This window comes from Vicia villosa, linkage group LG4 (genome assembly GCF_029867415.1).
Source record: "Vicia villosa cultivar HV-30 ecotype Madison, WI linkage group LG4, Vvil1.0, whole genome shotgun sequence".
In the NCBI taxonomy this organism is placed as follows: Eukaryota; Viridiplantae; Streptophyta; class Magnoliopsida; order Fabales; family Fabaceae; genus Vicia; species Vicia villosa.
The window spans coordinates 14,928,337-14,954,694 of NC_081183.1; the positions used below are offsets into that span (position 1 = coordinate 14,928,337).

The 26,358-nt window shown below is 36.4% G+C and overlaps 2 protein-coding genes across 2 annotated transcripts; one reads left to right on the forward strand and one right to left on the reverse strand.

The window, feature by feature from the left end:
• Positions 1–1,555: 1,555 nt before the first annotated feature.
• On the forward strand, positions 1,556–4,181 carry LOC131594564 (probable mitochondrial saccharopine dehydrogenase-like oxidoreductase At5g39410). Its single transcript, XM_058866734.1, has 2 exons — positions 1,556–2,340; positions 3,308–4,181. The coding sequence occupies exons 1-2, from the start codon at positions 1,684–1,686 to the stop codon at positions 3,998–4,000; spliced, it is 1,350 nt and encodes a 449-aa protein (XP_058722717.1). The 5' UTR covers positions 1,556–1,683; the 3' UTR covers positions 4,001–4,181.
• Positions 4,182–9,936: 5,755 nt separating this feature from the next.
• Positions 9,937–18,511, reverse strand: LOC131594565 (probable ubiquitin conjugation factor E4). The gene is made up of 16 exons (XM_058866735.1): positions 17,419–18,511; positions 15,040–15,244; positions 14,689–14,840; positions 14,316–14,598; positions 14,076–14,228; positions 13,312–13,515; positions 13,102–13,214; positions 12,858–12,972; positions 12,191–12,280; positions 11,903–12,106; positions 11,715–11,810; positions 11,506–11,628; positions 10,988–11,080; positions 10,715–10,879; positions 10,408–10,497; positions 9,937–10,311 (listed from the first exon to the last, which is right to left on the reverse strand). The coding sequence occupies exons 1-16, from the start codon at positions 18,291–18,293 to the stop codon at positions 10,126–10,128; spliced, it is 3,147 nt and encodes a 1,048-aa protein (XP_058722718.1). The 5' UTR covers positions 18,294–18,511; the 3' UTR covers positions 9,937–10,125.
• Positions 18,512–26,358: the final 7,847 nt, after the last annotated feature.

Genomic DNA, 26,358 nt, shown 5'->3' on the forward strand with positions numbered 1-26,358 from the left:
TGGAGGCGATCGAAAATAATAAATCCCCATAAAGGAGATTTTTGTCGCCTTAGAAGAGGCTATTGAAATAGATGTCTTAAGACTAAGGAAAAACAACATAACAATTAACAATAAAGGCAATTAATATAAAGGCTTCCACAAGGGATGTTGTTGTTTGAAATAAGTACAAAAGCCCTATGAGGGGTAAAGAGAATTACAACCAAAATAAAAAAGGAAGGAGGAATCAGTCTTCGTCCACCAGCTCCCCATCCAGAACCACCTTAAAAAAATCCATGGGGCTCAAATCTAGATGGGGATACAAGAAGGCTATCCACCTTCTCAAAGTGATAAACGGAGGCTGCCACAACGTTGTCCATATGTTGCGAGACCCGCTCCTTTATGCTTTCAATAGTACTCTGAGCTTCCTCGAGCGACTTCTTCAAGCCCTTCACTTCTTCGTGTTGAACAAGGGTCTGAGTGACCACTCCTTCGAAAAACATCTTCAGGTCATCCTTTCTCACCTTCGTCTACTTTAATGTCATCCCACATTTTCGAGTACGCTTATTCAGAATGACAGTACCTAACAGCATTCTCCATAGGGTGCCAGAGTGTTTCTCTTTTAACGTTTTCCCCACCAAGAAACACCTCATAAGCTAGACCTCTAACAAGGTAGACAGTTAGATGTGAGACAAAACAAAAAGCATCTGATAATCACTTGGAAAATTCACAGGGAAGGAAAAGAAATGATCGGCAAAGTCCACGACATTAATGGCATGGTTGTTCCACAAAGAAGATTCAGAGGGAATCAGAGTGTCCACTAATTTATCTACCTCAGGCCTCGCCTTTTGGTTTCTTGTTGGCCTAGAAGAATTCTCTTTCCTCCTAAGAGCCTTAGGAGGGAGAGTTTTGGCCGCCCATTAGGTTTTATCTTGTGTCGCTCCCCGAGCGCCAACAACATCGCGATCAAGAGATAACGTTGCTCGTGTTGAGTCGTCTGCATCTTTAGCAGACGCTGGCACCATAATCATCTTGTCTGCAGCTGATGACAGACCATCAAAATACGTCCACACGGCAGAATAAAAAATATATATTTATTCGTACCTAAGTACTCTTCCACTTCGTTGGCGTCTTCGTAGGCCCAATTGATCAGAGTGTTGGACTCCAGTGGGCGAAAGCACTCCAAAACTTGAATCGCTTCACGATCCAGAGAAAAAAGGACAAATGAATTCACCCTCGTAGTGAATTTAGGATCAGAAGTCCGAGATATAAGAAACATAGGCTCGCCTACCTCTCCTACAATAACATGAGAAGTATTTTCATGTCTTCTTATTCGAACGAACTTGTCTTTCCAATCTTCATAAGTACTAACGAATAGACTAATATAACGTTGTTTTAAGACATAAGAAATCAAACTGATCTTTTTTAAAATTAAGAGATCAAAATAAATCTCAAAATAACGATAAAAGAAAGAAAGAAAAAAAAAAAGGATAGTTACTATTATCATTTTCAACCAACCCTAATAAATGATGTAGATGTAGTACTAAATTAATTATTCCAATAAATGAATTAGTCCCTCTTTTCCAAAATTGAATTACATGCAATTTACCATTTATGTATCCCATAACAAAAACATCAAAATCTAGAAATCATTTCATAGGTGAAAATCACAAGTGTCATTGAAGCCAGAAACTTGAAGAGACAGTGATGGGAGAAACATTCGACATCATAATCCTAGGAGCATCAGGTTTCACAGGAAAACATGTTCTCAAACAAGCTCTCAAATTCCTCAACAAAAACAACAACCTCAATTTCAACTCCATAGCCATAGCTGGTCGAAACCCATCAAAACTAACCCAAACCCTCAATTGGGCGACCCGACCCGACCCACCACCTTCAATTCCCATCCTCGTCGCCGACACATCCGACCCACTTTCCCTCCGTTCACTCTGCCACAAAACCCGTCTCATACTCAACTGCGTCGGTCCCTTCCGCCTTCACGGCGAGCCCGTCGCGGCGGCGTGCGTCGAAACGGGTTGTGATTACTTGGATATAACGGGCGAGGCTGAGTTTATGGATCGGGTCGAAAATGGGTATCATGAAAAAGGTGTAAAGAGTGGTGCTTTGATTGTTCCGGCTTGTGGGTTTGACTGTGTTCCTGCTGAGATTGGTTTGTTGTTTCATTTGAAGGAATGGGTTGGTGAGTGTTTGCCGAATAGGGTTGAGGCTTTTTTGAAGGTTGAGTCGGAGAAGAAGGTTGTTGGTAATTTTGGTACTTTTGAATCTGCTGTTTTAGCTATTGCTGATTTGAAGGAGATGAAACAAAGAAGGGATGCACAAGTAATCAAAAGAGCAAAACCTGTGGTATGGAAATTATTATTATATATCATAATAGCACACTTAGAGTAGTGATTTAGGTAACAATTTACATTTCTGATTGAAGGCGTGTCGAATACTTTCACACTTACTACTAATAGAGAAGCTGGTTTTGTTTTGTGTTGAGGTGTTAGTGTCGGTGTTTCATAGGTAGTAACCGAGTGTTGAGGTGTTAGTGTCGGTGTTTCATAGTAACTGAATGTTGAGGTGTTAGTGTCGGTGTTTCATAATTAGTAACTGAGTGTTGAGGTGTTAGTGTCGGTGTTTCATATATAGTAATTGAGGTTTACTTAATTGATTTAGGTGTGGTATTTGGTGTTTCATAAGTAGTAACTAGGGGTGGCATTGGTACGGTTCGTCGGACATGTCCGGTTTGCATGTACTTTTTTTGCGGACATGTCCGGTTTGCATGTACTTTTTTTGCAGGGCGGGAGAAGGTTTTAGATCTGCATCCTCTAATGTTTCTACCTCGTATTTTTGCGGGTTTTTGCCGACGCGGGCATTAATATAAATGCTTGCATTTTAGTTTTAAAAGATGCAACGCTCACGAGCTCGCCCCGCCCTGCCCTCATTTTTTTGCGGGACATACTAAAGTTTTAGACCCACACCGTTCCACCTCATTCCGCTTTTTTTTTTTTGCGGACTTTTGCCGGACGGATTTAAATGAGCATGCCCATTTGCCACTTTACTTAGCAGACTTTGAACAAACCCTTTTACGCTGCAATCCGTGATTCACAACTTTGTTTTACAGAAAATAGCGCCTATGGTGGTGATGGTTGTATCATAGCAGACTTTGAACAAACCATTTTCTGCTACATTTGACAACTTTGTTTTACACAAACTAATGTAATCTTGTGTGGTTGACCTTGTGTTAATCTGTTTCTCCTTTTAACATATTTACTTCATCATATACTCTGAAATTTCACCAATCTTAATTAATCATGCATGTTTGTAGATTCCAGGTCCTCATCCTAAAGGAAAAACAATAGAACACCAGAAGAAAATTGGCTTATGGGGAATAACACTACCTTCGGCAGACGCAACCTGTGTCGGAAAAACATTTTCGGTTCTAACAGAAAACCCTGACGGTCTCCCTGGATTAAACGAGAGTCTCAAAACGGTCGAGAAAAGGAAAGTCTTCTGGTCATCTATGAAACCGGTACATTTTGGTGTGAAGTTAGGCTCAAAATCTTTGCTAGGAATTTTCGGGTACATCGCGTTTGGTATAATCCTAGGTATTTTCGGAAGCACGAGTTTTGGAAGACGTCTTCTTTTGAAATATCCTTCAATCTTTAGCTTAGGTGGTTTCAGCAAGAACGGTCCTTCTGAAGAGGAAATCGAAAGTTGTTCATTCAAGATGTGGTTTGTTGGACATGGTTTTAGCAGCAATGAGAAACTTGCTGCAAACGGAAACTCAAAACCTGACATGGAAGTTATAACGAGAATAACCGGACCCGAATTGGGTTATGTAACGACGCCGATTATTATGATTCAGTGCGCTCTTATTGTTCTTAGTCAAAGGAATAATCTACCAAAGGGAGGAGTTTACACTCCCGGCATTGTGTTTGGTTCGACGGATTTGCAAGAAAGACTCCAACAAAATGGAATATCTTTCGATGTTGTTTCGAAAAGTAAGTTATCTTCTTGAATTGGTGTGGCTCATTGTTTGGTTGAAGAGAATAAAAATGAGATTGTGCCTTTTGAGAAACTGGTTTGTAATCAAGTTGGAGAGAAAATGTTGTAACAATATATGTTCTTGTGGAACTTGTATCAGTTTATATGACAGCAAGGTTTGTTTGGAAGTTTAAATTGAAATGAAATGGAGTTGAGCGGAAAAGATATTTCATTGTAATATTTAATAGCTTATAGCCTTATACAATTTCTACTAATTTTTTTCTATGGTCATTTTCACTCACTATGTAATTGGTGCACATTTTAAAATATTTATTTATTTACCATAAATATTTATTTCTATGATAAGTTATACTCCATCTTCCCTCTGTCCTAAAATGGATGTCACATTTAGAAAATAAATTTGTCTTAAAAAATTTGTCACTTTACATTACCAATTCAATTTTATATTTAATTTTTTAATTATACCCTCTAATAAATACTCTTAGTTTATTGTTTTTTCACTTAATATTAATATACACCAATAGTTAATAAGGATAATTTGGTAAAGTCACTATTCTCTTTTATTTGTTACTGTTTTTTAATCTGTGTGAAGTGGGTCATTGCGACAAATAATTTGGGACGGAGGGAGTATTTGTTTGCAATGATTTTTTTTATTGGAGTTGTTTAAAAAATTGTATATTGATTCTCATATTGACAAAATCACTTTATGATTGAGGAATCACAATATTTTTCACACTCAGTTAAAAGAAATTTGACATTGTTTAATAAAGTTACATCATAAGCCCATTTATAAATCAATTCAACATTAAATTATACACATTTGTCATTCAATAATAAGTTCAAAATAAAAGAACTACTGTGTGTATATATATATATATATATATATGTGCCAAAAAGTCAAATATAAAATTTCACTATGTCATAATCAATCTAAGTACAAACTATTATACAAAATATACAAAATAAAATCTCACTACTATTATCTAACATCTTGTTCCTTCTTTGTCGCTGGTACTGCAACGCATGTCATGCCTATATTAAGATGGCAAGTAGAGTGACCATCTGAGGAGTGTCTTCCAAAAACACGCCCCTAGTCGTAGCCTCTCTTCCAAAAGCTTGGTAACACATCAACGGAATGGTCCACACTCGTCTGCTTCTCCTCTAAGATCTACTAATGAGCTGATTTCAAGGGATCTTCCTCTGCATCTAGTGTCACGTAAGGATATGATACTCTATAAAACCATTGGATGTAGTTGTATATCATACTCCATAGACGAGAAGATGGTACACGACTTACATTCTCTAGTACCATATGATCAAAGTACGATGCAAAAATCTTATCAACATTCATGCAGAGGACGGTGGCAGGAGCATCAACGGTGGAATGCCTGGGTATTACCCTGGATATACCCAAACTGTCATAGAAATCGCTTAGGTAGATAGGGTGCGTAAGTCGAGACTCGCAGGCCTGCCGTAAAAGTACAATGATAACACCTCCAAGGGACGTGTCTCGCAGTGATCGGTGTACGATATCTGACACGATGCAATCAAGAGAAATTCATAACGACTCATTCGCCTGATTCTCTCTTAGCAGGATGATTGAGCATGCACGAGCCAAAACCTCAAAGTGGTCTTCCACATATGTCCTGTCATGCAGACATGAAAAATATTGGTGGATACATGTCTGGAAATGATTAAAATGAAATAATAGTAACAAAATAGTGTAGCATATGTATTATGACATTAATATCAGCAAAGGTGCAAAAAATTAACGTAAATAGGTAGTTGTTTTAAGTCAGTTATCAAGTCTTCCATATACTACCTTCAGCTAGTTTGGAGTAGTTGTACACATATGTCCTGTCGTGCAGACATGGAAAATATTGGTGGATACATGTCTGAAAATTATTAAAATGAAATAATAGTAACAAAATAGTGTAGCATATGTATTATGACATTAATATCAACAAAGGTGCAAAAATTAACGTAAATAGGTAGTTGTTTTAAGCCAATTATCAAGTCTTCCATATACTACCTTCAGCTAGTTTGGAGTAGTTGTACACATATGTCTTGTCGTGAAGACATGGAAAATATTGGTGGATACATGTCTGGAAATAATTAAAATAAAATAATAGTAACAAAATAGTGTAGCATATGTATTATGACATTAATATCAGTAAAGGTGCAAAAAATTAACGCAAATAGGTAGTTGTTTTAAGCCAATTATCAAATCTTCCATATATTACCTTCATCTAGTTTGGAGTAGTTGTACACCGAACAAGAAACTCTCTATTTATACTCGTGGATCCTCTCCAAGTCAATGAAATACCTAAGGTGGATAATATCGACATAGATCACACTATTATCCATAAAAACGGGCGTGTCAACCAAAATCAAGAAGTATGACCTTAATGCACATGTTATGTGGTATACATCCAGTGTATCATCACCATCGGCGTCCATAGTTGAAGCCATGTGGTGTTCATACAGATCCACTAAGAATGAAAACCTATCATGTCGTCCTCTGGTGTCATTTAACTCTTGCCGAGCTTTTGCCAAATAAGTCATCGTCATGTCTAATGTCTCAGGTCTGCTAGGTTATGGATTAATTTAAAAAATTCTCCTGGATCGGAAGATCAAGGAGGCATGAGACATCTTCAAGAATGATAGACATATCACTGATTGAAAGATGAAATGACGTGTATGTCATCTCTCCATAAAATAAGATAATAAACCATGGTTAATATAGCCATAGCCATTCGTGCATAGAATATGCAACCCATATAAATGCGTGAATAATTGAAACCATGGCTCCCCAAGCTACTCCAACATTGCTACTTTCCGATTGTGGCTTATACATTTTAATGTATCATGGTACTGCAAAAAAATAAACGCATCATTAGAAAGTTCAAATATTATAACATAAATTTTTAAAAGAGTAATTAAAATATTTATACTACTTCTTCGTCTCATACGTGCCTAGCAACATGGTCTAAAGAGGAAGCATTGAAAGGTCTGAGAGGCATTCTGAGAAACTCTTTGGGGCATCTGGGGCAGCAAGGACTTCTAAGGCAGCAACGGACGCGTGAATCTGAAAAAACGATGTTGGAAACACATGAATCCATGAAGACGATTCGTTACCAATGAAAGAAGTCTCTCCAACTACAGATCGTGAGGGTCTAGCTTTCTCCCTGTGAATAGAAACATGTTTGGACACTTTATATGTCTTAATCTTTATTGGTTGTTAAACATTTTTTCCTGCAATCAAACAAGCACATCAAGGAGATGTCAAAATATGAAAATAAAAATAAGTCAAACCAAAAATCATATAAAAGGCTATTCTAAATTTCAATCTCCAGAATAAGGGTCTGGATAATTCAGATTGCATTGAGACAAACATGTGAAACAAAGAATATAGCATGCGAACTCAAAGCTCTATAGCTCAGAAATTCAATGCAAGGATGTTCATGACAAACACAAATTTAAGTCTAAAGTATCATACTTATAATCTATTTAGATAATGCATGCATGTAAATCAAAATGGAAAAAGAATGATAAACTTACCAATGTGATGAATATGAGCTTCATGTAAGTGCAATATAGTGGAGTAAACACGTGATAAGTTTCAATGCAATTGATAAAAGCTATGAGAAGGTTTAAAAATGAGGAGAACAGACTCTATAAACACATATTACGAGTAGCTCTTCGTATTCTTTGTTTGTGCTCTTTTGCAGAAATAAAAATGGGAAAGAAGAGGAAAAGATGTGAGTTTAGTTAAACAGAGGTGTCTAGATTCCAATCTCCATAAAAATGTGAAATTTGGAATCCTTAATAATTTTAAATTGTGTGATCCTTAGGTTGGTCATGGGTGTGATGTGTTAGGCGCGTATGGATTCCAATCTTTGTAATTTACTATTAGGATTCAAATCTCTATATTTTTTAATATCTAACTTTGACGTGTTTCAGAGATGATTTATTGTGTATTAAGTGCGTTCGAATTTTAAAATTTAGATTTGAGAGTTACTTTTAAAATTTTGTTAGGATGTGAGTAATGCATGGAGTGTAATGAGTAATGCTCTAATTTGTGATAGAAAAAACAACCAATGTGTTCTCATATATGAGTTGTATGATAATGATTAATAATACAATCTCTAAAGTGAATTTTAACTAGTTAAATTTTACATAAAACTCACTAATTTGTCATAGGATTACATGATTTAGTATGATTCATATGAACTTCAATTTGAGATGTAATTCTTACGACAAAATGATGAAGTTATAAAGAGATCATCAAAATAAAGATAAGCATTAGAATGAATTATATTTATGTTTGGAAGGTTTGTCATGAAAGTGCTTTATCTACTACGATGTGTGATGGAACAATATTAGATGGATCAACGAGATTTGCACTTAATTTTTATTGATTTGGAAAAGGCATATAATAGAGTGTCTAGAGAGATTTTGTGAAAAAAGCTAGAGAAGAAAAATGCTAGGATTGCCTATATTCGTATTTCCCAACATATGTATGAAGGAATAACGACTAGTGTGCGGATACAGGGTGGAGAGACTGAAGATATTCCATTGCAATACAATTGATCCAAAGTTTAACCATAATCTCTTATCTTTTTACTTTAATGTTGTATGTCGCATAACATATCCAGGAGATAATACTAAGATGTATGCTTTTTTTAGATGATATAGTCATACTTACAAAGTTGAAGAAAAATTTAATGAGACTTGAAGACGAATTTTAGAAACGCATGACTTTTGCCAAAGCAGAAGTAAAACAGATATATGAAATGCAAGTACAACAAAAGGAGAGGAGTCTCTAACTTAGATGTTAAAGTTAGAGATCATATAAAGGGTGTAAACCATCAAATTCAAGCTAAGTGAAAAAATATAAGGAAGTGCAAACCATCGAATTCAAACTAGATGGTTGAAATGGAGGAGGTCTTAAGGAATTTTATGTAACACAAGCATACGACTCGAGCTGAAAGGAAAATTTTATCAAATAGAAGTAAGATCTGCAATGTTGTACGAGACAGAATGTTAAACGGTTAAAAGTCAACACGAAAATAAAGTAAGTGCAGAAAAGATGAGAAGGTTGTGTTGAAAGTGTGAAAGACTAGACGGGATAATAGTATAAATGACCATATTGGAGAATGTTACGATAAGATCTATAGAACAAAAGATGGTAAATAATAGGTAATTTAGGCATGTAAAGAGATGATCTGTAGATAATGTTATAAGGAGGATTAATCAGATGAAGAGTATCAAATAACTAGATGTAAAGGAAAACCTAAAAAAAAAAGTATATATATAATATATTGAATAGATGGAGAGTATAAATAACTAGATGTAAAAACAGTATGACATAATTTGATCTATATAATCGACTTCGCTGGTATGACATAATTTGATTTATATAATCAACTTCGCTGGTATGATAGAATTTGATATATATTATCAACCCAATTTAGTGAGATAAGATTTGATTGTCATTGCATTATCTCTTTTCAATCTTATACCCACCAAGTCAGTCATACATTTAGGGCATCTAGTTTTATCATTAGCGAGCAAAACTTGAAGGTGGTTTATGTTTCAGTATCTACATGTTAGCAGAAGCAGAATATGCTTAGTTGTATTAAAATTAGATTCATATTGGTAATTGTCTTGTTTGACTATTGCACTGTTGAATAAAGTGGTGTAGACTTGTAAGTCTATGTTTTTCATTAATTATAGAATAATCAATATTTAATTTGAAAAAATAAAACCATACAAGTTATAAAATCAATGAAAAGCTTCTGATTTCTCAAATTTGACTTAGGACCAAAAAGACATTAATAAATTCAATTCTCCACTGCCATTACAACAAAAAGCTAATCAATATCAAATCTACAAAAGCATTTGAGAGCATTAGTCAAGATGTGCTAAAGAAAAGCAATGGGCTGATTGTATCATAGAATCCAATCTCATGACTTCTATACATTAACCGTTTCAAATATCCTTACAGCTTTGAATATCTAATCATTACTTTAAAATTTTTTTAAAAAAATGAATAAGATTAAATTGATTTAAGTTCCACACCTAATAACTTTATGTGCAAGGTAGATATCCAAGTTTGGCAACTGATATTTTTTTCTAATCAATCAACATTTCCGCACTATCTGTGGTTTGAATGGTGGCCTTAGTACTTTGTATGCTTAGGCCTTCACCACCGTGTTTCTTCATTTCTTGCGACCTGATAAACTCTTCAATTCTTGCTTTGAGTTCAACATCAGGAATCAGCATATCCGCGGTAAGATGAGATCGGTTGAATGGGTCACTCTGCACAAATAATAACCACATACAAAAAGCATAAACAATGGATCTTTTTTCACAATGAACATCAGTAATAAGCAATAACAGGTCAAAGGGGTTTACACTATCACTGAGAAGATGCCTCTGGATGACAGGACGATCAACTGTGATCCTTGAAGAAGGCAAGATAACTGGATCTTTCATCAAAGTATACTACAATGCAAACAAAAATATCATTTATTTTTGGTGCATTTAAAATCACATTCTGTATTTAAAACAATTAAAAATAAAAACTAACAATTTACGTTATTCTTAAAAAGATAATGAAAAATAAACATGCAGCTAATCGACGCTACATTAATATCACTGGTGGTTCTCGCCACAAACATAGACGTGTTCGCGTACAAAGAATAAAATGTTTAAAGCATACTTGGATTGGATCCAGGAATTCATCTGGTATTTCTCCAAGAGTAGCTTCGGCATCCATGGCCTCTGAAGCAGCAATTTTGGCTTTAGCACCAAGCTGAATAAATTCCTGTATAATTCTTCCATCCTCGCCAATTCTACGAAGGACATCAGCAGCAGAGTTGAACAACTGCAGCAAACTTTCAGTCAGATTGCATTCGCTTATTGGCTTATGGTAGTACAGATCAGAAACTACTTGAGAATAATTGCAGTATGTTAAAAGTCTCACAAAACTAACCTGATCATTGTATGATCGGCCATCCTTTGAGATAGCAGATGGGAAGATGGAACTTGTGTCACCTCTAGCCAGATGAACATACACATGCACAATCTTCAAATGGATAAATTGAAGTTTAGTTAGTTCTCGGGAAAATAAAATCAGTGTCGTGTAATATAAATGGCACACGGGATTCTAATGCCAAAGAGACTGATGTGGAACTTCAATGTTACGGTAACTATATATCCCTTAATGAAAAATACAAAGAAGAATCCTCCCAATATCCCTCTTCAGAAAAAGAAAAAAACAATATCAATATTCAATAAAAAATGAATAACAAATAAGAAAAGTTAGGACAAAAGATTCTAGTACCCCGAAGGTTGAAAACTACACTGTTTTTGGCAATACATATTCAGACAAACACTAAAGAACATGCAACAGATAAACAGGGCTTTTAACAATATAACATAGAAAATAAAGGTAGAGTATAACAGCACTTTTCTGTATTTGATTTAGGGTCAACCAAAGGTGATGCCAACCTGTTTCAGTAAATGCTTTGGACGAAATTCATATTTTTCAGGATCTTTCAGACTGAGTGATTTTCTTTGGGGACCCACCAATTGCAGCAAAAAGTAATTGAGCATACTGGCCACTCTATCAACCTTGCAAAAGTGGAGAAATAATATTAAGCTAATAAGGAGAATAAAAACGTGAATAATAACGTGCTAATGTTGGGCAGAGAGAGTACCATCTCAGGAAGCAGGAATGGAGCAGTAATCTGCTCAGAAGTAAATGCAAGCATACTGACATCTTCATTTGCCAACTTCATATCTATCCGAATAATCTACAAAATTGTCCAGCATTGTTTGTTTTATTAGATTAATTTTAAAATATATGCAGAAATATAATTATTCAATAGACCAGCGTCAGACTGACATTTTCTTGAGAGTGGAATAACCGAGTTCTTTCCTGCCTCTCTTGAACTGGCCGTCGCTCCCACTCGGCAGTATTTGACATTTCAGCCTCCAATTCTTTTAGCTCAAGAATTTTGTTCAGACTCTCGTCAAGAAGATAAATACTATCATTAATCAGAAAGTTTAAGAAATTGAGATAGACACCCTTTTCCTCCTCTTTAGCAATCTGCAATAAAATTAAGATCAGCAAAAACCAAATGAAGTAGAGAATCGCGAGAGACAAAAAATTAAAATATCTTTCATGTATTACCTGTCTCCAAGCATTACGATGACTAGGGACATTCCACAAGTATTCAAGAAGTTCGGCAATATTATGGCGGATGTTAAACTTGTCGTAGAACTGTAGTGAACAAGTAACAATAAGACAATTTAGCTAGGGATTCTTGTAGTACTCAACAACACAAAAATTAATGATTCCAAATACCAAAAGTAATATGTATATTAATGTGTGTACAATAGAAAACCATTATCGGGGCATTATCTATGAGCTATAGAAATTAGTGAAACAGATTGAAATAAAAGTTTAACTGACATTGCTAGTCAATCACAAGTTTAGGACTATAATGAAATATTTACTTAACCATCTTAATCCTGCCTATGTTAGCATAGCTATGCATAGCCGGTCCCAAACTCGGAAAAAAGAAGAGGGTTGCCTATGACATGGATTAATTACTTAGTAATGTGAATAGAACATTATAGTGCAATTTGATCCATGTAGCCGGCCCCAATAAGTGGGATAAGGCTTGGTTGTTGTGGTTGTTGTATTTATTTAACTCCCTTGTTGAAGCTTAAGATTGAAATAATAATCAAGATAGGCATTTGCCAAACAATTCAAATATATTCCTGATAGTTATCTATAACTTTACAGCATGAAAAAAAAGCTGGTTGTTGTCTTGCACTGTAGTCTGTAGACTAACCTGCGTGTGAGAACCGGTGAACTCAATGTCAACATAAAGTTTCAGAAGATTCCTCACAAGATACTCAAGAGACAGTTGGTGCCCTTCAAATAGAGTAGATGTAGCAGATGACCCACTGCATTAAGGGAATAGGGCAAGGCAAACACATCAAATTATTGAGCTTGAAGAGTTCAGAACAAGGTTTAGTGATATAAATTTAACAACCGAACTTCCAATTTTATACTTAAAAAAGACATCAAACTACCTCCTACGAGGCATCCAGCTGTTCAGAACTTCAACCATCTTGGCTCTCAGATATGGGTTTTTGATAAAATCGGGGCTGCCCATGAACATAATTATAAAGTTCATAAACTCATCCTACAGAACAAGAATATCAAGGCATAAGTATAACCATGAATAAGAATTTTGCAGAGAATGGATTAATAAAAAATAACGGTTTTGACATGAAGTCTACCAGCACTACTCCATCTAAGGCCCTTGGAATCCGGGAAGCAAATATTAGAAGTTCCATGGCATCTTCTACAAAATGTTCAGGCATGGCAGAAAATTCCATTGGGCAGGTTGATGGTAGAGGCATCTTAAATCCACCAACCAAGCCAACCAACCAGACGATCATCAAGCGGTAGAAGGAAAGTGCATTCTGAATAAGTGTGTTATCCTAAAGAAAATAATGTGAAACCAAAAAGGTCAAAATGAGAAATTGAAACTTTGAGCTTGAAGAAACTCTAAGTAACAAAAAAATCTACATAATATGAAAGATGAATCAAGCATGAAACATTAGCAAAATATTAAACACAAGAATATATAATCTTTTAGAGATAGATAATACGAGACTCTTATCCTTCAAAGAAACCACACTGATAAGAGTATCTTTATTGAGAAATAAAAAAATACCTTCCGGTTCCATCAATGAGCTAATGTCACAAATGAAAATCAGGAATGATAGCACTACTATAAGAAAGAGAACCCATTTGTGACAAGGTAAAAATAAACAACACTAACTCAACTAGTTTTATTTATATTATAGTATAAATAGTACAAATACATGTAAAACCTGTAGTATAAGGTCAAATAAAGGAATATGTACATGTAGACTATAACATTTTGTAGCACAGTGTAAAAAAAACATTATGACAGCTACCTAAATGTGTGGGTGTGGGTGTAATGGACATTTTACAGAAATAACAAAACTCCAAAGAGAGAAGAAATATGACCTACCCTCAATATTTGAGCTTCATAACAAAGCTTTTCCTGCGAATACAACTCCAGCTCTTTCTCAAGTCGAGTTATATCCAATTCCAATTGAGGAGAGGATGACTGCCCCTGCATGTTTTTAAGTGTAGATAGAGTATCTTCGCTTCTAGAAATATCCTGAAAAATAGCATGTCCATTCAAATTTATCCCCCATATTATAAGAATACTGAACCTTTAATTCTACGTAAACATACATGTAATTACCTGAACTAAGTGTTTGAAGTCGGAAAATGCTTTTAAAAGCCCCAAGTTGAGTACTCTTGCAGTCATAAAGAAGCATTCACATATAAATGAATATTTTGCGCGTGCAGAATTTTCATTTGAAAGATCACTAGCATTATTGCTACCAGAACTACTGGCCTCTTGAGATTGTTGCAGACGTTTCTCACCGTCATTATATTGATTCATTTCCCCTGCCTTAGCTGGATTTTTACTAGTAAGCCATTCAGCAACTTCTTCTGATGATGCGTGAAGGGCAGTCAACCCACTAAAACAAGATTATAACCAAAAGTTACCAATAGAGTGATACATGAAACTTCCATTGGAAGTTTTAAAATTTAAATATAAAGCCTCACACCTTAGCTTCAACCGGTTTGAGTGGTGCACATATTTAGCATCAATTTTATCCCTTTTGGTTAAATTTGCATCTAAAAATGGTTCACAGAGGCGAAGCATGACAGCACTCAGATTTACAAACATGCCTGAACTTGCACAAGTAATTGGGTCAACCTGTTAAAAAAAGTAATGTCCACATAAAAAAAAAAAAAAAAAGGAATAATCAAAAAGAGAACACTAAATTTCAGCCTGAATATGATTAGTAATGGGAAAAGGAATGAAAAAAAAAAAGAAGAAATAAGTTATTAATACAATTTCTCTCAATTCTTCATGCTTCATTGATTTTCACAATGCAGATAAGAAAGAAATTTACCTGTATATGAGCCCTAGAAGCATTTAAATTGATCACCTCTGCAAGATATTCAAGTACATTTTCACGAGTATCTGTACTTCTAAGGAGGTTGCGGAGTACTTCAGATAGGCCATCATATAGGGTATTCATGACAGTTTTGATGGTGGTATATGAAGATAATAAGTCAGATGGTCGCCGAGTTGACGCGTCAGAAAAGCACTGTTGCCTGGATTTGAAGAAGAAAAAGTATGTTAAAAAAGAAGCCACCTCAGTAGTACTCCATAAGTTATCTGATACAAATTAATCTCTCACTACCAAGGTCCGTGGAGTATAGTAAACACAGAAACAGGCGCAAAATCAGCAAGTGGAAGCAAGAACAGGTTGAAATAAAAGGCATTGAAAACGGTACAAATGGACGTGCAAGTCTGTAATGCACACAGTGCAAGAGGCAAGGAAAAATATAACCATCTCTAGGTAAAAAATTGAGTTTTTATAAAGCAGGAGACAGCATCATGCCTAAAACTAACCCTGGTTGATATTGCTCACAGTGATGAGGAAGGGCGTGTTAGAAGGGCAAGTCTGTAATGCACACAGTGCAAGAGGCAAAGAAAAATATAACCATCCTCTAGGTAAACAATTGAGTTTTTATAAATCGGGAGACAACATCGTGCTTAACACTAACACTGGTTGTTATTGTTCACAGTGATGAAGAAGGGCATATTAGTAAAGTTGCAGTTTCTAATTCAAAAAAATGATGCCAAATAAAAATAAACGACCGAGGCAACTCAGGGCAGTGACTGAACATAACTAATGAATCTACCTATTAAGGTGAGAAAGAGTTTTGAACATTTTTCGCTTTTTTCTTATTGTAAGAGTAGCGGTGCAGTACTGCTAGCTAAGCACACAATAAAAAAAAGAAAAAGCAATAAGAAATCTACCCAGTCACATCTCAACACATCGAAAAATTAGAAAGCTTTAAGGCTCAAGAAATTGATTAATACTTCTGAAGCTCCAATGAAAGGAATATCCTTACGGTTAATTTCATTACCATCAACCAACAATATGCTAAAAGAGCAACAACCATTTGTTTCCATGAATCTAAGGGATGGAACCAATAAGCCTGTCAAAATTATACCCTTAACATTGTGTCGTAAATATAATAAAACTACTCGAGTTAGCTTTAACCAAGTGGCTTTTTGAATCTTTTGTAGAACTTACTTAAACTTCTCTCACAACTTACCAATAATTCCTTTTGAATTGATTTCACTATGTGCTTTTATGAATTAGCTTATTTTAATAAACTAGACTTCTCATGACAAAACCACTCCGGACAAGGGCTGAATTAATCTATTGACCCAATCAGTTAGTTGAACCAAGTTCACACAACTGAAAGCAACACTTGTCTACGACCATTATCTTCATTTTCTCACCAATGAAAAAAGCAAGACCAAAAGATAACCAACAGTTGAACCCCAGAAAAAAACTATATACACAGTCCATACAATGAAAACAACAGATAGTTCAATCAAGTACATGAATGAAACCAATGCTCCATTTCCTAACCAATCCATACAATGAGAAAACAATTTCAAAAATAAAAAACATCATCAACATTTAAACCAGTATAGTCCATCGCAGATTATAAAAACTAGTTGCCTGTTCAAATTTTGCCACGCAGCAATGCTATAGCACCACTACATGACAATATTTTGTACCAAATAGCTTATCGCGGGAGCGATTCATTCAAATTCACTACGCTACAATCTATAGCCTCCATTAAACAACACTAAACAAAAAATGACATAATCGAAGTAATTGAAACTTTAAAACTCATCCAATTCGCGGAAGCGACTTGTTCAAATTTCACTACGCTACAGTCTATAGCCGCCATTTCACAACACTAAATAAAAAATGACATAACCGAAGTAATTGAAACTTTAAAGCTCACCCAATTCACGGGAGCAATTTGTTCAAATTTCTCTACGCTACAGTCTATAGCCGCCATTTAACAACACTAAACAAAAAATGACATACTCGAAGAAATTGAAACTTTAAAGCTCACCCAATTCGCGGGAACGATTTATTCAAATTCACCACCTACAGTCTATAGCCGCCATTTAACAACACTAAACAAAAAATCACGCAATGGAAGTAATTGAAACTTTAAAGCTCACCCAATTCGCGGGACGATTTGTTCAAATTTTACTACGCTACAGTCTGTAGCCGCCATTTAAAACACTAAACAAAAAATCACATAATGGAAGTAATTGAAACTGCTCACGCAATTCGCGGGAGCGATTTGTTCAAATTTCACTAAGCTACAGTCTATAGCCGCCATTTAACAACACTAAACAAAAAATCACATAAAAAGGAAGTAATTGAAAGTTTAATAAAGCTCACCCAATATCAGGCTGGCTCTTGAAGAAGGTTTGATCAGGAAGAGCACTGATATGAAAAAAGGGACCCAAAATGCTAGTCATTTCAATAGCACGACCATTCATATAAAGACCTTTGGGAATCCACCACTCATGACTAACAAGAGACTTCGCACCAACCGGTAACCTAACCAAAAACAACAAAGCCCTCAGAGAGTCCTGAAAATTTCCAAGAACAGAAACCTTCATCACACTCCCTCTCAATTCTTCATACAACCCTTTCAAAATCCTATCCAAACTCTCAAAATCAAGATCCCTAAAAAACTCATCCAAAAACCCCGGAGGACTCCTCACTCCTCCTCCACCACTTCCACCACCAAAAACCCCCATTCCACCTCCACCGCCACACTCCGATATAATCAACGGCAATAACGGAGATGTTGTTGATGTTGTTCTAGTATTATCAGAACTCGAATCCTTACTCGCAAAAAGCTCCGGATTTGCGAGATGAATCCTACAATAAGAAACACATAACTTCTTAGCTTGCTTCACAACATTCTCCATCTCTGACCTAAGATTCTTATCCTTCATGTTAACGATTTTCTTCGCTTCATCGTGAGCGCGGTTGTAACAACCAACAAGATACTGAAACGTGGAGGCTTCATCACCTGAAAGAGAGAAATCGCCGGAGAGACGATCAATCAGGACTCTCTCCATTAGGTCGCGAGAGAGAAGGAGGTCTTTGCCTTCGCTGAGGATTTCGGCGGCGGTTAGTTCGAGATAAACGATTCGGGAATCGGTGGTTGTTGCGGTGGTGGCGGTGATGGTGACGTGGAAGATTTTGCGGATGATGATGTCTTCCACTTCCTGTGGAGTTCGTTGGGGTTTCGGAGTCGCCATTGGAGTGTGATCGAAAATCGATTGTTTGTGGTTTTGATTTTGAGATTTTGTTTTGAAAAATTCTCGGCGAGAAAGAGAAAAAGGATCTAGTTAGAGTGATAGAGAGAAGATGGAGATGCTTCTTCTTTCGGAAGGGAAACTCAGTTCAACTGAAATTAGGGGTTGAAGAAAGGTGAGGTTAAAACGACGACTGAAGAGGACGAAACGACATACCTTTGTTATTATTTATGACAAATATCATACCTATGTAGTTTAAGAACCTATTAACAAAATAACAAATAAAATCAAATATCATACCTATGTAGTTTATGACAAATATCTACTTTTAATATAATAAAGTACAATACATATGAAATCCTTTCAATAACCCTCTAATCTTTCAATAACCCTCTAATCTTTCAATTTGAGGGTGATAATCGGGGACACAACGGTAATTGCATATACTTCAATAATTTAATTAAAAATATTTATTCCTTAATCATTGCATTACTTTTCAATTGTCCAATTTCTTTTCCATAATTAATATTATTGTCATGCTTTTGTAGATAGTTGTGCAAATCTGCATGGAATACAGCAATACTTAATTAATTTGTAGATTTTTCATATTAATAATTGGACCGTTGATTTTCCCCAAATATTGTTTCACGCGTAAAACAAATTATTTTGGCATTTCATCACTTCCAACACTTCCTTCTCATTATATAGAAGGACAATCAACAAAACAAAAAAACAAAAAGTAAAAAAATCCTTCGCTCTCTCATTCGGTTCTCCCAAAAAATTTCTCTTCCCCACTGCTGCAAACAATATTCCTTCATCTTCCTCTCAACTCACCGAACCACCTCCACCCACCGTGAATCACCGTAACACCACCCCAAACTCCATCGTAAACCATCCTAAAACCCAGATGAAGATAATCTTCATCTTCAACCTCCCCCCAACCGCGAACCCCCGTAAATCACCCTCCAACAACCCAGAAAGTGCTGCATCCAGATGAAGATCTTCAAGATCTTCATCTTCTACCTTCATCCAACTTTGAACTGAACCCAGAAAACCACATGAACCCTAACCCTACGATGAACCCTAACCCAGAAAGTAAGAACCCTAACTCCAAATAAGAACCCTACCCCTTTGAAAACCCAGACAACAAACAACAACATGCAACCAAACAACCCTAAGCTAAGTTCGATTTAGAAGTTACCTTATATTCTTGAATTATTGGATCGTGTTGGCTCCTCATTCTCCTTCTAATTTCTTTCTGTGTGTGTGATTTGCAGGTATGAAGATGAAGATCGAAAGTTGTGCGTATTCACGGCGGCGCCTCAAATTTTCCAGAAAATTCTCTCTAATTCCTCCGTCCTCTTCTTTAGTTTAGGTCCTTAGTTTATATAGTCTAGGGTTAGAAATTGTTTAGGTTAGATTAGATTCATGATTTGATTTCCAATCTGTTTGTAATTGATTCGAATCTTTCAATAAATTTTTTTTTATTTTGTTAAATTTTGATTTCGTTTCAGTTATTTGATTTGATTGTATTTTATGATTGTGAGTTGATTCAACTTTGGGCTTGGATCTTGATCAGATTAGGGTTTGTGTGGGGCGGCGCCGCTGATGGAGGTGGGGGTTAGGGTTTCGAAGGTTGAAGGAGAGTGAACAGGATCCGGGTCGGTTTGACCCGGTCCACTACTCCTGGAGCGTTTGGCCCAAAAATGGATCCGTGGCCCACTACCTTGATTCGGAATGCATACACAATCTGGCCCACTCTGCTTCATTAGTCTTAATCCCACTTAATATTAATTAACCCAATAACTAATAATAAACACCTGATAATGATACTGATGATGAAAAAAAACACAGTTATTTAGTAATAATACTAATATTAATTAGAATACTGATACAAATTAAATTAATACCAAAATTAACTAAAATGCTAACATTAATTAAATTAATATTAATACTAACTAAGAGGCTAATAATAATTAAATTAATATTAATATTAACTAGAAAATAAAATAAGAAAATCACCGTCCTTGAAATAAAATAAGAGGCTAATAATACCAATGTTAACCACCGTCTTTGAAAAAGTCATTTAATTTTATAAAATAAAATAAGAAAATCAATATTAAAATATTTTTGAATTTATGTTTAAAATATAATGGATTAATATTCTTTATCTAATATAATCATTACTACGATATTCTAAATATTTAATTTCAAGTTTTAATATATTGATTTAATTTTATTTCGTTAACTTTAATTGTTTTTAATCAATATTGATTTTTTTTATGCTTTTGATACTATTATTATCTACTATTATTATTTACTATTTTAATTTAAAAAATTAAATTTGCTTCATCGTTATTACTGCCTTAAACATTTTTTTATATGATCAGGGCAAATAATTATGTCGACAAGTTAAAAAAAATCAAAAACTAAAACCATCATTACATTTATGTCATGATTAATAGTCTGATTTAAGATAGTATATTTATTTTCAAAGTAATCATTAAGAGGTAGTAGTAGTACCATGATTACCTATTATAAGTTTTACTAAAAAAAAACTTATTATACCTTTTACTAAAAAGCCTATTTTAATAATTTTATTTATTGCAGACCATTCATTAATGTAACACCCCTCTAATAACCCGCGGTAATTTAATAATTAATAAATCAGAGTAAGCATGCAAGGGGCATCACAATCCATAAATAATAAAACACCACGTCGGTATAGTCATGCATTCACTGAAAACAACTGAAATTATAACTCAACAGATAAAATCATGTTTTACACAGCGGAATTAAAACACACAGAGTCAACATTCATCATAATGTATCTGACTCAATCCACAACCAAATAGAGTTATAACCAACTCATACACAAACGTGTTCCCAGTGTTACATCTACCAGAGCATGACACCGACACTATAACCAAAAACAGACTTATGAGCTAATCCTCACCAAGTCACGCCGCTATCCTCAATCTGAAAAATGACAACAGGTAAGGGTGAGTCTCATCACAGTTAACCAATGTTATCACATCACAAATAATAACATGTCATAGTTATATCATTCACCCAACCGTTTCATATTCAGACAATCACCAATCATATGTCCACAGACAAACAAACAATCAACACATATATAATCATGTTATAGCAAATCATCCACATGTATGAAACTGACACTATGCATGTGGTACCAATCATCACCAGTGGAATCATCCACCGACCGATCTATCATCAATTCAGAAACGGTCCTGCCAGCACCAATTCCACACAATGGGAATTCTGCCCCTCGATGAATCCTCTCATCATATAGGATTCAACTCATGTTTATGAATGCATGTAACATATATATAACATACTTTCATCATTACCAATCTATGAGTAGCATCAACTATACTCATTTCATCATCATCATCATCAATAACAAGCATGTTCATATATATATATATATATATATATCACATCATTCAACATAGTCAATCATCAGTAAACCATAGAATCACATCACAAGGTTTACACAGTACGAAACAGTACACAAACAGGCATACCAACCGAAAGTTACACATCATCGAACTTTCCAGAAAAATCACAAAACAGAAATTTCACACACAGCACGCCACACGCGTATCACTATGCCTCATACGCATCCATACGCGTTTCCAACACGCCTCATACGCGTATCATACGCAATCCATCAGAACACAAAATAGCCTGTAAACCATCACATACGCGTATCAGTTCTCCATACGCGTATCACCAGAGCTATGTTCCTCTTTCCAAAATTCCATACGCGTATCAGCCTTGCCATACGCGTATCACCAGAATAATTTTCCTCTTTAATTATTCCCATACGCGTATGAGCATCCTCATACGCTCTCGTACGCAACACACCAGTACGTGGTTCTTGGGACAGGGCAACTGCGTATCATACGCGTATAGCCCCTTGGGAGTGTCCCCCATACGCGTATCAGCCTCATGCCATACGCGTATGGCACTGTTTCATACGCGAAATGCCAGAAATGCCCAGTAACCTGCAGAATTCGACACAGTCCAAAAACCCATTCGTTCCCACTCATACCAGTCTACGAAATTGAGTCCAAAAACCAGAAAAATGCATCTAACAGTGTACGAATTCATCCACAAACAATAGCATATGATTCTCTAACCAATTCTATTCATCATATCCTAATCTATCAGTTATTAGGGATTACAGTTCAAACCCAAATGATGAACACAGATGAATGTCTCAGAATTTGGAATCAATCAACCAAATAATATTCCTAATCCACATTACTACTCATAACACGATAATAGAGATTAAACGGAGAGTCCCCCCTTACCTCAGATAAGAATTCTTGATCTTTGGTCTCTCCCTCTACAGATCTCCTTCAGTTCCTCGTGTTCTCAGCCTTCGTTCTTTCACGTTCTTTCTTCCTTCCCAGTTCCAAATGTTTATGAAAAATAATATAATAATTTAGTAAAAAGGATTATAAAATTACCCTCCCTCTTTTACTAATTACTCATATGGCCCAAATGCCATAAACCATTATTTTCACAAAACCCCCAATAATTCTAATTATTAATTCAATAATCCAATTAAATTAATATTAAAATTATACGGGTGTTACAACTCTCCCCCACTAAAAGAGTTTTCGTCCTCGAAAACATACCTCAGGAAAAAAGTTCTGGATAAAAGTCCTTCATCTGACTCTCAAGCTCCCAGGTAACATTTCCCTCAGCTGGTCCTCCCCAAGCTACTCTGACCAAAGCTATTTCCTTGCCACGCAATTGCTTCAGCCTTCGATCCTCAATTCTCACAGGTAAAGTCTCAACCGTCAAGTTATCTTTCACCTGTATATCATCTACTTGGATCACATGGGACGGATCTGAAATGTATTTCCTCAACTGAGACACATGAAATACATCATGTAAATTTGCAAGCATTGGCGGTAAAGCGATACGATAAGCCACTTCTCCCACCCTTTCAGAAATTTGAAATGGTCCGATAAAACGCGGAGTCAACTTCTTTGACCTCAATGCCCGACCAATACCTGTCATAGGAGTAACTCTCATAAACACATGATCTCCCTCTTGAAACTCAAGTGTTTTCCTCCTCTTGTCATGATAACTCTTCTGTCGACTCTGAGAAGCTTTCATCTTCTCTTGAGTCATTCTAATCTTCTCTGTAGTCTGTTGTACAATTTCAGGACCAATCACAGCACTCTCACCAGATTCGTACCAACACAACGGCGTCCTACATCTCCTACCATACAAAGCCTCAAACGGAGCCATACCGATACTCGAATGATAACTGTTGTTGTAGGTAAACTCAATCAAAGGCAGATAACTATCCCAAGTACCTCCTTTTTCCAACACACAAGCACGTAACAAATCCTCTAACGACTGAATCGTCCTCTCAGTCTGTCCATCAGTCTGCGGATGATAAGCAGAACTCAATCTCAGCTTAGTACCCAAAGCTTTCTGCAAACCTTCCTAGAATTTAGATGTAAACCTCGGATCTCTGTCCGACACAATACTCGAAGGAATACCATGAAGGCTAACTATCTTCTCAATATACAACTGAGCTAGCTTCTCCATCGGATAATCCATTCTCACCGGTATAAAATGTGCAGACTCCGTCAACCTGTCTACCACAACCCAGATAGCTTCACAATTTCTGACAGTTCTCGGCAAACCCGAAACAAAATCCATTGATATGCTATCCCACTTCCACTCAGGAATAAACATCGGTTGCATAAACCCAGATGGTTTCTGATGCTCAATCTTTGACTTCTGGCAAGTCAAACAAGAATACACAAATTCAGCAATCTCCTTCTTCATTCCAGGCCACCAAAACAACTTTTTCAAATCATGATACATCTTAGTAGCACCAGGATGAATACTCAACCCACTACGGTGTCCTTCTTCCAAAATACGCTTTCGGAGTTCATCAACATCAGGAACACAAACTCTATCACCAAACCTTAGTATACCATTCTCGTCGACTCTGAATTCACCAGTCTTGCCTTGATTAATCAAAGTCAACTTATCAATCAATCCAACATCAGCCTTCTGACCTTCTCTGATTTCTTCAAGAATACCAGAATATCATCTATAAATACCACCACGAACTTATCGAGATAAGGATGAAAGATCCTGTTCATATATTCCATAAAAACACCAGGTGCATTAGTAACCCCAAACGGCATTACAGAATACTCATAATGTCCATACCTCGTTCTAAAAGCAGTCTTCTGAATATCGTCATCTTTCACACGTATCTGATGATACCCAGACCTCAGATCAATCTTACTAAATACACATGCTCCAACCAACTGATCCATCAGATCATCAATCCTCGGCAATGGATACCGATTCTTGATAGTAACCTTGTTCAATTGTCTGTAATCTACACACAGCCTCATTGAACCCTCTTTCTTCTTTACTAGTAACACCGGCGCACCCCACGGCGAAACACTAGGACGAATAAATTTCTTCTCAAGCAATTCCTCTAACTGCTTCTTCAGTTCAGCTAATTCAGACGGCGACATACGGTACGGTGCCATCGACACTGGACTAGTTCCCGGAACCAATTCAATCGAAAACTCCACTTCTCTTTCCGGTGGTAATTCATTCACATCTTCTGGAAAAACTTCTGGAAACTCACACACCACAGGCAATTCGCCTCTCGCCACTTTCTCTTTCACATTCATCAATGCAAACAACATAAACACAGTTGCACCATCACAGATAGCCTCATTCACTTGTCTAGCTGTCATCTCCAGATTATCATTACTAACCTCTTCAGGAAAGATTACCGTCTTTGTAAAACAGTTGATATGAACACGGTTGAACTCCAACCAGTTCATTCCCAGGATCACATCAAGTTCTTTCAACGTAAGGCACACTAAGTCCATCCTGAATTCTCTACCAAAAATGTCAACCGGACAATTCAGGCATGCAGACGAAGTAGTTACTGAACCCGACGCAGGAGTGTCAATAACCATACTTCCATTTATATCAGATATCTCAAGATTCAACCTCATAGCACAATCCAAGGAAATAAAAGAATGAGTTGCTCCAGTATCAATAATTGCAACTAAAGGTGTGCCATGAATGAAACACGTACCTTTAATCAACCTGTCCTCTGGAGTAGTCTCTGACCCGGTCAAAGCGAAAACCTTTCCTCCTGACTGGTTCTTCTTTGGCTTAGGACAATTAGGACTGATGTGACCTTCTTCTCCACAGTTGAAACAAGTCACAATCCTTTTCTTGCAGTCAGCAGCAATATGACCCACTTGGTCACACTTGTAACACTTCCTCTGATCAACCTTGCATTCATTCCTACGATGTCCCATCTCACCACAATTGTAACACCTGATACGAGCACTGGAATCTCCCCCACTGGGTTTCTTCCAATCAACAGGTTTACCTCTACCATATGGCTTACCTCTATCCATAGGCCTCTTACCCTTTCTGTCAACCAACTCGCGAGAGTGAGATGACTTCAGCTTGATGCTATCTTCCTCAAAAATTCTGCTACAATCTACCAAATCAACAAACCTCCGGATCCTCTGGTACCTGATACCCTGCTTGATCTCATCACGAAGACCATTCTCAAATTTGACACATTTCGAGAACTCACTGGCTTCATCATCATTGTAGTGCACATAGTACCTTGCCAGTTCCACAAACTTGGCAGCATACTCCGGTACTGACATATTGCCTTGAACCATTGCCAGAAATTCAACTTCCTTTCTTCCCCTGACATCCTCAGGAAAATACCTCCTCAGAAATTCCCTCCTGAATACAGCCCAGGTAATTGCTGTATTACCAGCATCCAGCTCAGCTTTAGTTGACAACCACCAGTCATCAGCTTCCTCAGATAACATGTGAGTGCCAAACCTCACCTTAAGGTTCTCAGCGCAGTCAATGACTCGGAAAATCCTCTCGACCTCCTTGAGCCATTTCTGAGCACCCTCTGGATCGTGCGTGCCTTTGAACATTGGAGGATTGTTTCTCTAAAAATTCCCCAGTTGCCTATCAGCACCGATCCCTGCTCCTA